Source organism: Pomacea canaliculata, linkage group LG2 (genome assembly GCF_003073045.1).
Source record: "Pomacea canaliculata isolate SZHN2017 linkage group LG2, ASM307304v1, whole genome shotgun sequence".
Taxonomy (NCBI): domain Eukaryota; kingdom Metazoa; phylum Mollusca; class Gastropoda; order Architaenioglossa; family Ampullariidae; genus Pomacea; species Pomacea canaliculata.
In genome coordinates, this window is record NC_037591.1 from 13,116,696 (window position 1) to 13,130,033 (window position 13,338).

General features: G+C 39.6%; 1 protein-coding gene across 1 annotated transcript; it reads left to right on the top strand.

Annotated features, from left to right (window-relative positions):
• The first annotated feature begins 7,067 nt into the window (after positions 1-7,067).
• LOC112556676 (probable acyl-CoA dehydrogenase 6) lies at positions 7,068-13,128 on the top strand. Its single transcript, XM_025225897.1, has 9 exons — positions 7,068-7,305; positions 7,624-7,744; positions 8,337-8,466; positions 8,716-8,822; positions 9,347-9,514; positions 9,811-9,984; positions 10,578-10,739; positions 11,355-11,505; positions 12,409-13,128. The coding sequence occupies exons 1-9, from the start codon at positions 7,114-7,116 to the stop codon at positions 12,512-12,514; spliced, it is 1,311 nt and encodes a 436-aa protein (XP_025081682.1). The 5' UTR covers positions 7,068-7,113; the 3' UTR covers positions 12,515-13,128.
• Positions 13,129-13,338: the final 210 nt, after the last annotated feature.

Below are 13,338 nucleotides of genomic sequence, written 5' to 3' on the forward strand. Positions count from 1 at the left end.
TTAACTGGATAAAATTGTTGAATATCTACTGTAGAATATCCCCACTTCCACATTTCGACAACTGTCTTTTAGAAACTCATGTATACGATGTGCAGATTTTTTCCCGTGTAAACTCTGCTTACCGAAATACAAACCCGTCTTCGGTGTACACGCCTCTCCACCCCCAACACACACACATACACTCTTTTCTCTTACTCCAATCCTAAAGCTATGACGTCATTCAAGTACCTACCACCACTGTTCTTTTCTACACGAAACAAAGCTTATCCTAATCAAAATCAAAAGTTTGCAGACTGTGGACATCAACCCTCCACTCGACCAATCTTACAGCCACTTTCTTACTCCAACACTCACCACTGTGACGTCCTCTGTGTACCGATCCCACGTGCAGCTGCACGTGAAACATCAAAGCCAGGATTTTCACAAAGGGACGCCGAGGTCCCGCTGTCAGTCTGCACAGAATAGGGAGCGAACGGTTCAACTCCAAGCTTCTCTTCAAAGAACGGTTTGAGAACAGATCCACTGCGATCCCTCCTGTCTCGAAGTCTGGACGCCACGACTGCCAACAACGAACAGAGAAAACTGCGGGAGGGGAAAATTATCCCAACAACTGTTTCATGTCGCGGGGAGCGTTCGTAAACTGCCGTAGTCAACAACCACTTCCCCACACAGAGCGGTTCGTTCCCTTGTCTCCCCCCCAACCTCACAAACACACACCCTCCTCGCGAGAAAAGTCGAGAAAGTATTGATTCGCGACCCTATCCCAGCAGCACTTGCACTGACCCCGTGCGAGTCCAAGACTTGACGACTGGATCTGCTGCGATTCTTCTTTCCTCGCCCATGAAAGTTCCTCCTCGCCGATACACGACAGTCTCGTCTGACTCCCTCCTCTAGGCGGTTAACCAAGCGGAAAACCAATCAAGGGTGTAATCCCCACCTCGCTCCTACCTGTCGCGGCGTATCGCCAAACACCGCGAGACTAGAAAGGGGCCCCGCAGGGATTACGAATCTACTGGAAGGGGCTCTGTCCTGGAGGGTGGGTAGGTGTGTCCAAAGATTCGGTGGCCGCCCCGAGCAGTGTGACTGTGTGAGGGGCTGACGACTTCCCCATGCCTTGCAGGTATCAGACCGGTCGCCAAGCCCCGCTTTGTGGGTCACGGAGGGCACAGGTGGGCGGGTGAAGCGAGTGAACGGTGCTCGGGAGGGGTGACGCTTGGGATTGAGTGTTGAGCAGCTAATAGCCCCTACCTGTGTACTGTTGCACTTGCGATCGCTTGTTCTGTGTTGTATCGGAATCGCGTTTAAGGGAGACACCGACCGCAAGATTTTTGACAACCGCTGTGCGGACTGTATTTGATTACTGATAAGAGATGACAATCAACAGCTATAGCCTCATAATTTCGATCTCTATTCAGTACGTGGAAGGGTTTACCAGGCATTTACAGCCTTCCAAATTTGTCTACAGGAGTGATATATAGACACGGTCACACACAGACAGAATGAGAAAAGAAACTTTAACACATTAGAGATCATGTGATCGGTGATCTGCACAACAAACAACACGTTGTCTGAACATTTTTGTACCTGCTGATCGGAGGGCTCACATACAGCCATTGCCCTGACACCTGGCCCTCACCTGGCTGCGAGCGCGCTTTTAATAGACTGGCTCTGTCAAACGTTTAGCATTGAGTATACAAAAGCAGTGCCAATTCTTTTCTTCAATCGTATGAAGGAAACTATTCAGGGCTTGTCAGCGGTGTCCGTGATGGCTGAGAAAGTGTAGAACGGATGCCCCGTTTTTATCAGTTTTAACAGTTCTTTACACCCGTCAGCAGTCATATAATTATGTTTGGTCGGTTGACGGGTGTTATACTAAATTTTCTCTCTTTTATTAGTGAGAAGATCTGAACTATTTATTATCAGGTTATTTTTGTTCATCCATCCACTCTTTCTTTAGTCGATTACTTTTGAAAGCTAGAACAAACACAAATACATATTTATACCTACACGCACACATTTAAAAACACAAACTCATTCGCGCGCATCTTCCACAAACATTTATATACACATACACATCTGCACGCACAATCATTCACATTTACATGAAAGGTGTTACACACTCCCCACATTGACATACATACACATCGAAATGACTGGAATGTTGTCTTCATGATGCCTCAGGTAGTTTTTGCTGGACCTGAGCTCGTGAGAGCTCATCAGTCCGGCAGGGCGTCAGGCGCTGGCACGTCAGACATCAGTGCACGAGATGATGAGTCGCTGCTCAATAAGCCTTCGTTAGCGGCTCAGCCAGGCTGATGTCACTCGGAGATCGGGACGACCCAGAGATGGTTGAACGGGTCAAGTTGTGAACCCCTGCTCTCGTGATCATGCACGATCTAGCAAGGCTTGACTCTTTAAAAACTATTGCATAATCTATATCATCTAAATTGTCTCACTCCTTCCATCAAATAAGCTGTAAAACCTGAAGCACAAAGAAAATATTTCTTGTTTCTTTTCTGCTTCGGGTTTTACAGCTTCTTTTTACTTTGGCCAAACTGGTTACAAAAGACCCAGCGGTGTATGTTTGTATGTTTGTGTGTGTGTACACAAACGTGGTAAACGAGGGTGTTTTAGAAACAGTTTCAAGAAAAGCTGTGACTAGACGGAGCTTGCAGACTTACGTGGAAGATAAGACTGTTATAGACATTACGAGGATTCTAGTAATGGAAAATCAGGTCACAGAAAAAACAGTTCGCAGCAAAGCAACTGTCGGTGGGGTACACACCCAACTTCAGCAATGAAACAAGACAGACCGAACAGCTGCGATCCTCCGGGGTACTGAAAACAGTCCTCAAAGTAGAAATTCTTGCAGCAGGGGTATCACCTCAGACTGTGCCAGTTCCCTAGTGACTTAAAAAACGATGGAGGGAGGAGGTGATTTAAAAAAAAAATCTGTTCTTTCGGTCAGAACTGCCACTCCCTTAGCCGCCCCAATAGCCCCCTTTTGAGGGAGGCTAAAAATAAGCTGAATAGATGGCCATAAAGATCAAGGAAGCACAGCCGCCGACGACGACGAAGAAAGTCGGGTTTTCACGCCTGTGAACATAAATACGTATGCACCAGTTCGATGGAGCACATCTCACATAACTTGAAGTCGCGCGCATCGCCACCGTCTGGCGGGAAGGTTGGAGTGTGTGGGGTGGGGAAGGGGTGTAGTGCTTGCCCCCAGGTAAGAACGTTAGCGTTAAAAAAAAAGTTAGAAAACCGCTGAACACACGTACAAAAATTTCAAACCGAACTACATTACTGACCTCGTTAAAGAGTCCCACTCCCTCTCTACTCTCTTACCCCCTACCCCGACATTATTTTTAAGTACATCCACACCTGGTTTTTACGTGGTGTTGAGAGCTTTTTTGAGCGTTATCTCCGACGTGAGCTGAAGGTGTATGTCATGGTCAGAGGACTATTTATTTGCCTGCTGCAAAGACAGTCAAAGGGTGCAAAGGCCGAAGCGGAGGAAGACCTTCTCTCCTCATATAACCCAATGTGACCCCAGTAATAAATAATACAGCGTGATCACTGGCAGGGGGTGGTTAGGTGCGAGGGATATTAAAGCTGTCGGAGAAAGAGTGATCTCTTCTCGTCTTGCTTATAGCAGCTAGGGGAAGCTGCATGTGTCTGCAAAAATTGCGGGTGTTTATGATGTACTGAAATAACTAAAGATTTCTACCGTAACATATGTTTCTTCCTTAAGTATTACGAGCCGTTATCAGTCATCAAGAGAAACAGTTTATTAGTCTTAAGGAATGATTTAATCATAAGCACTTTTTTTTCACGGCACACACCAGTACCACAGCTATATCCACCGTGAATAATGCTAGCCAGAGGCACCTTGTAAAAGATTTAATCAGACTCATATCACAATTCCCGCCATCTATTGTCTAAAAATAATAATGCTTAAGGGGCGAAATTCAACACATCCTCTTTTAAGTTTCAACAGGTAATAAAATTAAAGTATTTACTATCTTTTATTTGAGAAAAAACTTCTTCATGTGAAAAAATAAATAGGGCTGGATTGATCATTCCTGCTAAAATAATCAGGTAGTAACACAAATGATGTGTGTGTGTATAACTGAAATTCAATAAAATAACACTGAAATGTTAATAAATCAGAGGTGTCTTCGGCGGTCCTTCAAAGCAGGATGCTGAGAGTCTTGTGGAGTTGGCTGTGACTCCTGGCAGCGAGGATGCTGGCTAAAAGCGTTATCCCATGCTTCAGTGCCTGTCACATTTTTCTAGTATAATTTCAGAGTCGCTTTTGGCAGTTTAATATGCCTTTAGATAAAGTATACTTTTTGACCTGAAAATCTACATCATCCCTATCAATCTGTCTATAAATGTCAACAGCAGTAACTGAAATTGTGAACAAGTGGTCCAAGAAGAAAACAAACTTTTCTAGCTAACTTGTTTCAGGACTTGGGTAATGGCAACAGACTCAAAAGCATCTGCATATTTCATGGACAACCATAGTACGTAGCTGATGGTGTAGATGTGGCCATCACGTTCCAACACTGAATTTTTGGAGAAACTTCCACTGGAATAGGTTTGTGTTCAATGAACAAGGTTATTAAAAGCTGGTGATGAGTGTACAGCCCCAAAACGAGTCCAATATTCTCATTCAGCAAGTTCTTTTTTTTTCCACGTTTGTCTACTCACTGGTAAATGACATACACAGCTAGAACTCCTGTCATGAAGACCAACATATGGTAAAGCTAAGAAATGTCACCTGGCGGACTTTCGTCTTTAGGGGAATGTGTTCAGCATTACGGTCAGGAATAAAAGTTGCAGTCTGCAATAAAACTTTCCGTGAGTTTACATCCTGAGTTGGAGGGAATGTGTAAATCTGTCTCTTGGCCAATCTACTATCACTTGGGTGCCCAGTAGTGTAGCTGTTAAAACATTCGCTTGTCACCGATGCAATGAGAAACTCAGGGTTCAGATCTCGTCTCGGAACGCTCTCTGTTGTGACACCTGTCTGCAGGGGTGGGCATCGGGGGGATTTCTCCGTCTACTTCTGTTTCCTCTCTCCTCCCTTTCCCCCTATAGTGCGAAATCACCTCAAGGTGAAAGCACTTTCCTACTAAATACTATCTATTAATTTTCAACAACAGCACGCAGAGTCCATAATTTTTGTCAGAAATTCTATCCATCAGTAGCCGCTAGAAGAGACGCCCCTTAGTTCCCTCAGCGAGACGCGCAGGAAATGAAAAGAACAAAGGCTTACCCGGCAACAACAAACAAAGGCCACCCGATAAGCGGACAGAGGGTTCACCAAGAATTATAGTTCAAAAATAGGTTAGAAATGATGGCAGCATACCGGAAGCGCACGGTAAAAACAGCGAAAAGATTTAGAGGAAGGCAGATGATGGGTGCATACCAGAATGGCAGAAAAATGAACAAGAGGGCTTTCTTGTAAATGCGCGCAGCGGCACGTGCAACTTGCATGCGCTTTGATCCCCGCGTGGGTCAACATGTCGTACATATCGGAGGTGAAGAGTAAATTTGACAGCCCAGGAACATCATCTCTTGGGCATGTTTGTACACCTGTCCTACATGACGTTGGGTTGTGTGGATGGGGAAATGATGGCGTTTTGGTCCACCACTTCCGCCGACCCCGCAAAGAGTGGGCGCTACTCTAACACTGACCACTTAAAATATTAATGAATATGAAAATATTTTAGGGAGGAGGAAATCCGCCTCGGATAAAATATACGAACAACCTTAAAAATACTTTTGAGCTATGTGGGCATATTGTTTCAAAGCTTAGAAATGTAGAGCTCACAAGGGAAACCCTATATATTTTATTTACCCGCGGCTTTCGCTTTTCTTTTCCTCCGTGTGAAGCGAGTCACTGATTTCCTGGAGAAAATTTTCTTAAACTCTGTGTGTGTTGCAACAATCAGGAACCTCTGAACGGTAATTAAAATACAAAGTTATGTACAGAAGTTTTCCATTCAAGGGAAATAATCATTACTCTCGCTAATGTGAATAATTATGAGCCTTTTGCCAAATCTCAAGATTCGGGATGATACTTTATTTCCTCATGTCAGCGGCAAGCATAACAATTTCAATGCGGGGTGCAGAACGCCTCATCAAAGGAGCCAGACCGTCGAAATATATCAACATTTGAAGGCAAAGTTTGACCTAGGGGTTAGAGGCACTTCCCCTAGTTGACCTTGACACGGCGCAGATGTGTATAGGTGGATTGCTGTCTGTTTGCCAAGACCAACGCTTAGCCTCTTGTGAACTTCTCCGCTGTTAGTCTCGGCGAGCCTAAACAGAGAATGTGAATAGACCGGAAGCTTTGATTACACCTGCCTCGTTTTAGTAGTTAATTTGGAATGTGAATAAAGGGGAAGCTTTTTACACAACTGCCTCGTTTTAGTAGTTAACTGGAAAAAATCGTCTGCCAGCAGTCTAGTAGTTGGGGTAAAGCACCGCCCTCACAAAAGCTAGCCCCAAGATAAGCGAAAAGCTATAGCAACCACTTAATTGCCCTACGACTATCACCTAGGACCACGGACGTGATACAAGTGCTTAGTATGGCTATCTCTAAAATAATTTTTTTTGAATCTACATACAACGTACATTCTTGTCAACATAATTTCGATAGCCTGCAGTAATAATGATCGATAGTCACATAGCTAATTGTCACATCGTGCAAAATTTACTGTTTATTGTTGTAAAATATGCATTAGTTTCAACATTCCAAATTATGTTCAAAGTGTGTGAAAGATTGATATTTTGGATCCATCTGTGATTACTGTTGTGATCTCGATAGAGATGCAATTAACGCTGTCTCGCAGGGTAGCGCCACTGTTTGTGCGAATTATTAATACTTGTTTTTAAACAAACTACAATTTTTAAAAGTTAAAACAAGTATCTTTTAGACTAGAAATATATTTCAATTTTATATTATATATTTTTAACATATATTTTCTCATATGAATAATGCTTGTTGAAAAAGTGGGTTGGGAAAGATGAATCTTTTCCGCTGACTATTTTGTTTACACTGTGGGTCCTTCCAAATCTTGGATTTGAAGCAGACGAATAATGTTGCGTTACGTGTTTTCGATACTAGCAAAACCTAGACTCGTGGATACAGATTTGCTGCTTTGTCTTATTTCGACTTCAAATACTATCAGAAGACAGAATGTTCATTCTACTCCACTCTACAATACGTTACCTGGAGATGATATTTTATACAAAGAGGAGCATCTTCAGATGAAAGATTCGCTTCGTAAAGTGCGTTGGTCAAAGTCCATACGATTAATGATTAAAGATTTAAAATTAACAGTTTTTACCTTTGTAGCGATTCTAAGGTGCACTTTCTGTGTGCGTGAAACACATGCATTCAGTAGATTTGTTAGAATAGTGAGTAACGAAACAAAGATACGGAGATTTTGTATTCAGTTTCATCGCATACTGATCGAGCCACGACAAACTTCTCTTGTGCACAATAGTGGGCAGGGTTAGACTATAGACGATGTTGTTCCATATGACTCTGAAAGACAAGAGATTAACTATGAAGCTGTTTGTAAAACGTCTTTGCTCTTCCTTCAGATTATTGACAATGACATCAATCCTTACGTGGATGAGTGGGAGCAAGAGGGTTTCTTTCCTGCTCACACAGTGTTCAAGAAACTTGGCAAAGCAGGATTCCTCGGTGTCACCAAGTCAACAGGTTGGTGTAAACATATTAAAATATTTATTTTATGTCAGTGCAAATGCATTGGTGAGAGTATCAGTGTCAGTAGATATGAATGCATTTTGTTATGTCTGATTATATCATAAAGGTTGCAGTATTGAAGCTTCTCAACAAGGCAGTGATGATCGTGGGTTCTGGATTTATTAAAATTTTTCTTTTGATGTGGCACTTGTTTACAGGACTAGACTAGCTTTCCAGGGTGAAACCTATTTCCTGATATTATAATAAAACACAATGAGTCATGATCGAGGTTTGCATATTTATGAATTTTGTGTGTGTGTGTGTGCACATACACTTACATCACGAACTTGCATTACCTATACACCTCCTTGCTTACATCTTTACATGAGGTAAAAAAAAGAGACTTCAATCAGTTTAAAATTTCTCTAAGATGATGCACTTTATGCTTTAAATTCGAATCAGTTAGTGTGCACATACAAATAACTGTTAATTCATACATATGTATGTGTGTGCTTGTGTGTGTTTGTGTATGTGTGTATGTGCACATGCATGTCTATTACTTTTGGGCTTGTTTGCATGCTACTGTTATTTTCTTTGCTTTTTGCAGAATATGGTGGACTGGGACTTGATTATACTTTCAGCCTAGCTATGGCAGAAGAATTAGGATATATCAATTGTGGAGGCATCCCTATGGCAATTGGAGTGCAAACAGATATGGCAACACCAGCTCTTGCAAGGTACCAGAGTATTAGTGTACTACTCAAATATTTAGACTATATGTTGCAGGCAAGTATTCCTGTCTGCTTTTTTTTTTCATTACATTGTTACTAGTACATAATTTTCAATTACTTTTCAGAAAACGAATTACAATTCTTTAGACTTTTATATGTGCTTATCTCCTTTTGTTTACATGATGTAGGCATTTTTGACAGTATCTGTTCATCTTAAAATATTTCTGTATAATGTTGACTGTTATCAATGTTCAGATTTGGAAGTGACAAACTGAAGAAAGAGTTCCTTACCCCATCCATTCAGGGCGACTATGTGGCATGTTTAGGTGTAAGTGAAACAGAAGCTGGCTCAGATGTTGCAAGTGAGGGTTGAACTGTTTTATTTACAGTCATGCTCATTTAACATCAGATCATGTAGCAGTAAAAAAGAGAGTACTGTATAATTTGAAAAAAAAGAAGGCTATTGCATGGTAGTAGACAGTTGGCAGTATATGACAAAAGATGGGCTTAACAGTAGGTGTAATTAGCATATATCTATTGAACCTCCTTTTTTTTTTATTTTGCATTTTTAAAACAGTGCTGCAGAGGCTCCACATGAGTAGATGTGTTTTGACCCTTATTCTCTAACACCACTGATGTGCAAAGAAGACAGAATATGAGATTGGAAAGACATTTTGTATTTTTCCCAGTTGTTAATTTATGATATTAGCTTCTTAAATCTTTATGCTGGATTTGATTTGAGCATACAGTGCTTGGACAAGTCTTATGAATTACCTCTGTTTATAAGGCAGGTGTCTTCACCTTTTGCATTGTTCATCGATCCTCTTGTCAAAAACATACATGTAAAATCCAGTGACAGAATGAACTCTTTTTTATTTTGATATAGGCATTCAGACAAGGGCAGAGAAGCGTGGTGGTGACTTGATCATCAATGGTGGGAAGATGTGGATAACAAATGGCACTCAGGCTGACTGGATGTGCTTGCTGGCCAACACAAGGCAAGGGCTACCACACCAGAACAAGTCTTTGATTTGTTTACCCATGGATTTGCCAGGTGGGATGAATTGTGTGTTCTGCAAACATGTACAGGGATGTAAGCGCAGGTGTCTGTGCAATGATTTTAGGGCTTACAGTCTGCTTTCCACCATAACACATACAGAATATATACATACTGGCTAGAATTTATAATTCACTGTTTTTTCCATGAATTCTGAGGGTTGTTGAATTAGTTTATTTTATACCTAAGGATCATCCGAATGCACAAAGTTCTTTTAAGAATGAAATAGTGCATTTTATACCCAGGAATATACAGCATTTCTTTAGAGAACATTTCTTGTTTTGCCTCTTTAGGTATCCAGATCACAAAGAAGATTGATAAACTGGGTATGCGGAGCTCTGACACAGCACAGGTGTTCTTTGAGGATGTTCGTGTACCACAGACAAACATTATTGGAGAGGAGGGGCAGGGCTTTACCTACCAGATGCTTCAGTTTCAAGAGGAGCGGTTGTGGGGAGCTGCTGCTAGTAAATACAAGTTAACATTATCTGTTTATTTGATAAATATATATATAAAAATAGTAATAATATGTTGAATTTGTAAAGCGCTTTTTCTCCACCATTAAAGGCAGGGTCAAAGCGCATACTAAAAAGAAACAAAGAAAAACACACAAACTTAATAAGAACGGAATAAACATAATAACAACGGGAAAAAAACAATTGTAGAATCACTGTAGATGTTTGGTACTCTCTGAGACGGTAATGTCAGCTCCATTACTGTTTAATGTGAGGTACAGCATGTTATCTTCCTTAAATTAGCTAATTTGAAAATTGTCTGTGGGCTATACCTTATAGTCACAAAGATTTAGATTTAAAAAAAACTATTGATTCAAAGATATTACATGATGATAAAACTCTGAAGTAATGAAGCTAAAATTTGCATTTTAATACTTTAGTTATCTTAAGCAGTCTACCTGCCTATATTTGTCAGATGAGCTATAAGATATCAATATTCAATCATCCTCTTTTGAATTTCTTGGATGTAATTTTACGCATTAAGAATGTAAGTGAAATAGCTCTATCTTAGGATTCACACAATTTTCTTTTTTTGTACTGCATAGCACTGGTACCAATGGAGACAGTCATCCAGGAGACAGTTAAGTATACCAGGGACCGAAAAATTTTTGGCCAGTCTGTTCTGAGCAATCAGTGTGTGCACTTTACATTAGCTGAACTGGAGACAGAAGTGGAGTTGCTGCGTTCCCTTTTGTATCGAACTGTTTGTAAGTACAGCTTACTCATACATTCACTCTTACAACATTGCAATTGTCTGTCCATGAGATGAAGAAAGAACTTGCCTGTAAGGATGAAAGACAAAGCATCTTATTTTATTTTTTCTATATCCCTGAAATATTTTTGCTTAGAATTAAAACCTTTATTATATGAGCATTATAATACATGCAGAGCTTCTGCTTACGCAAAAAATTGCGTACAGTACGCATTAAAAGTTCGGAGGACCCCTTCAATTTTCGTCAATGGGGTCCCATTCAAATTTGGGCGAAGAACAGGGACCCCTTAAAAATCTGAAGAAGGGGTCCCTGGGACCCCAAAGAATTTAGCCTTAGCAGAAGCCCTGACATGTATCCTGAATTCAAAGTTAAATTAGGATAATACTTTAAACATTTTTGTCAGGAAGCGAATTCTAATAATGGTAAAATGTGTATTGTGCATATTGAAATTCTGTTTTGTACCAGTAATTGTTTAGGCTGAGCTGATGATTTTTAAGTTATCTAAGCTAAGCAAAATTAATGGCCCAATTTTTTTCTGTGCCCTGTAAAAATACATTTGCATGAATCTGTTTTTGAAATAATAGCTCTGTAACCATTTTTCACTCCTAGTGCTCTACTCGCAAGGCAATAATGTGACAAAGCAGGCATCGATGTGCAAACTGAAGGCTGGACGACTGGCAAGACAGGTTACTGACAAATGTCTTCAGTTCTGGGGTGGAATGGGGTATACTAATGAAGTTCTTATCAGCAGATTTTTCAGGTAAGAGAGCTTGAAACAAAGTGATTGCATGAAACAAATCTTTGTCTTATACTTTGTTGAATGGATCGTAAATTATTTGAGCTGCACAAGCATTCATCTATAGATGCATTGCTGCATGTTCCCTAAGCAATGTGAATAAATGTGAATAAAATTTAGGAAATGTGAATAAAATTTAGGTATAGTTTGGTATTCTATAGACAGAATGTGCTTTAGCCTTTTTAAAAATGTTGTATCTAAATACATAATTTTTATCTTTTTTATGTTGGGTTTTTTTAAGCATCCCATGATTTAAATTATTATTCATAATTAAGTCAAAGATATTTCAATTTAAGCGCTTCATTTGACATTTTATTTTAAGAATCAAAAATGTATCTTCATCTTCCTTTAGTTTGATAAACATGTTTACTTTGAAATACATTTGCATTTGGTCAACCCAGAACAAAGTAGCAGAGTACCCTAAATCCTTTTGTATAATAAGAGTTAAGTCTGTTTTGTGCTGTCATATTGCTATGTCATATGCCATTTATGAGATGAAAGGGTGTAATTTAAAAATGGTCTTCACTTGTTAAGGAGTATAGGGCTTTTAACTTATGTAAAATATGTATATATAAATAATATCGGGGTTTTTTTTTGCCTATTTCAACATTTAACAAGAGTATAGAACTTGTGCTGGTTATATAGCACACTTTATCCACAAGCACGTAATGTCCAGTTTTGTCTTATAGTTTACAGACATAATAATGCTTCAGCATAATGCCCCAAAAATTTGGTCATGAGGGCAAGCTTGAAAATAAATGTATGCTAGTCAGAGACAATCCTGCAATGTAAATACAATTTTTTTCTCCTTCATTATGATAAATATATAGATACATATTTCTCCTGACTTGTGCTTTTGATTTTTAGGGATATGCGGTTGATTTCCATTGGAGGTGGAGCAGATGAAGTAATGTTATCAATCATATGCAAATTCATGGACACTCTTCCCCGTCCACCTAAAGTAAATTCTTAAAGAGACTCTTGCATCTTGTTTTACCACAAAGTTTTCTACATTGGCGAGACTTTAGAAATGTAATTTATATATTGGATAAGGTAAGATACCCTTGGCAGCTTAAATGACAAATTATGTATTTTGTGTTGCGTGTGTCTTAATCCTTAGCATATGCATAAGCAGAGTTGTGGGAAGAGCACAGAATGAATAAATAAAGCACAAGCACACTTCAATTTTTTGCAAAAAGATTTTTTTCTCCTAAGGGGAGAAAACTGTGACCTATTTACATTAACTACTTCATTTTCATGTCGCGGTACTCATGTCCGAGACAAAAGGGGTAGTATTTTCAGTATTTATCAGCAGTATTGTAAATCTCCTTGTCTGTTTTGTGCATCAGCAGAGGCAAAATTCATGCAGTGTGTCTGGATATAGCATTAAAAGATCAACTTATTGTTAAGTTTTATAAAATAATGTTTTCAAGTGTTGTAGATGACTAGAAAGTAAATGTGATTTGTGATTGCTGAGACTGATAGTGTATAAAATTTTTGTAACATCATGTGTCTTGAACTATATCAATTGCTTTTGATTCCAACTTGATGCTGACTCAATTGACAAAACATAATATGCCCCTTGTGTCTGGTTTTTTGTGTTTGTGTGTGTGGCCCAAAGTTATTTGTAATAGTTGAAAAGAATGAATTGTATGATTCTAGGTGTAGTTTGAGGGTTCTTGTTTTGATTAGCCTAATTATCAATGGTAATCAAGTATAAGGTTTTCAGCATCACTAACTCATGGTATGGGGAAAATATGTAAAGTCTTTCAATAAACTTTTTGTGACCAAAAACAA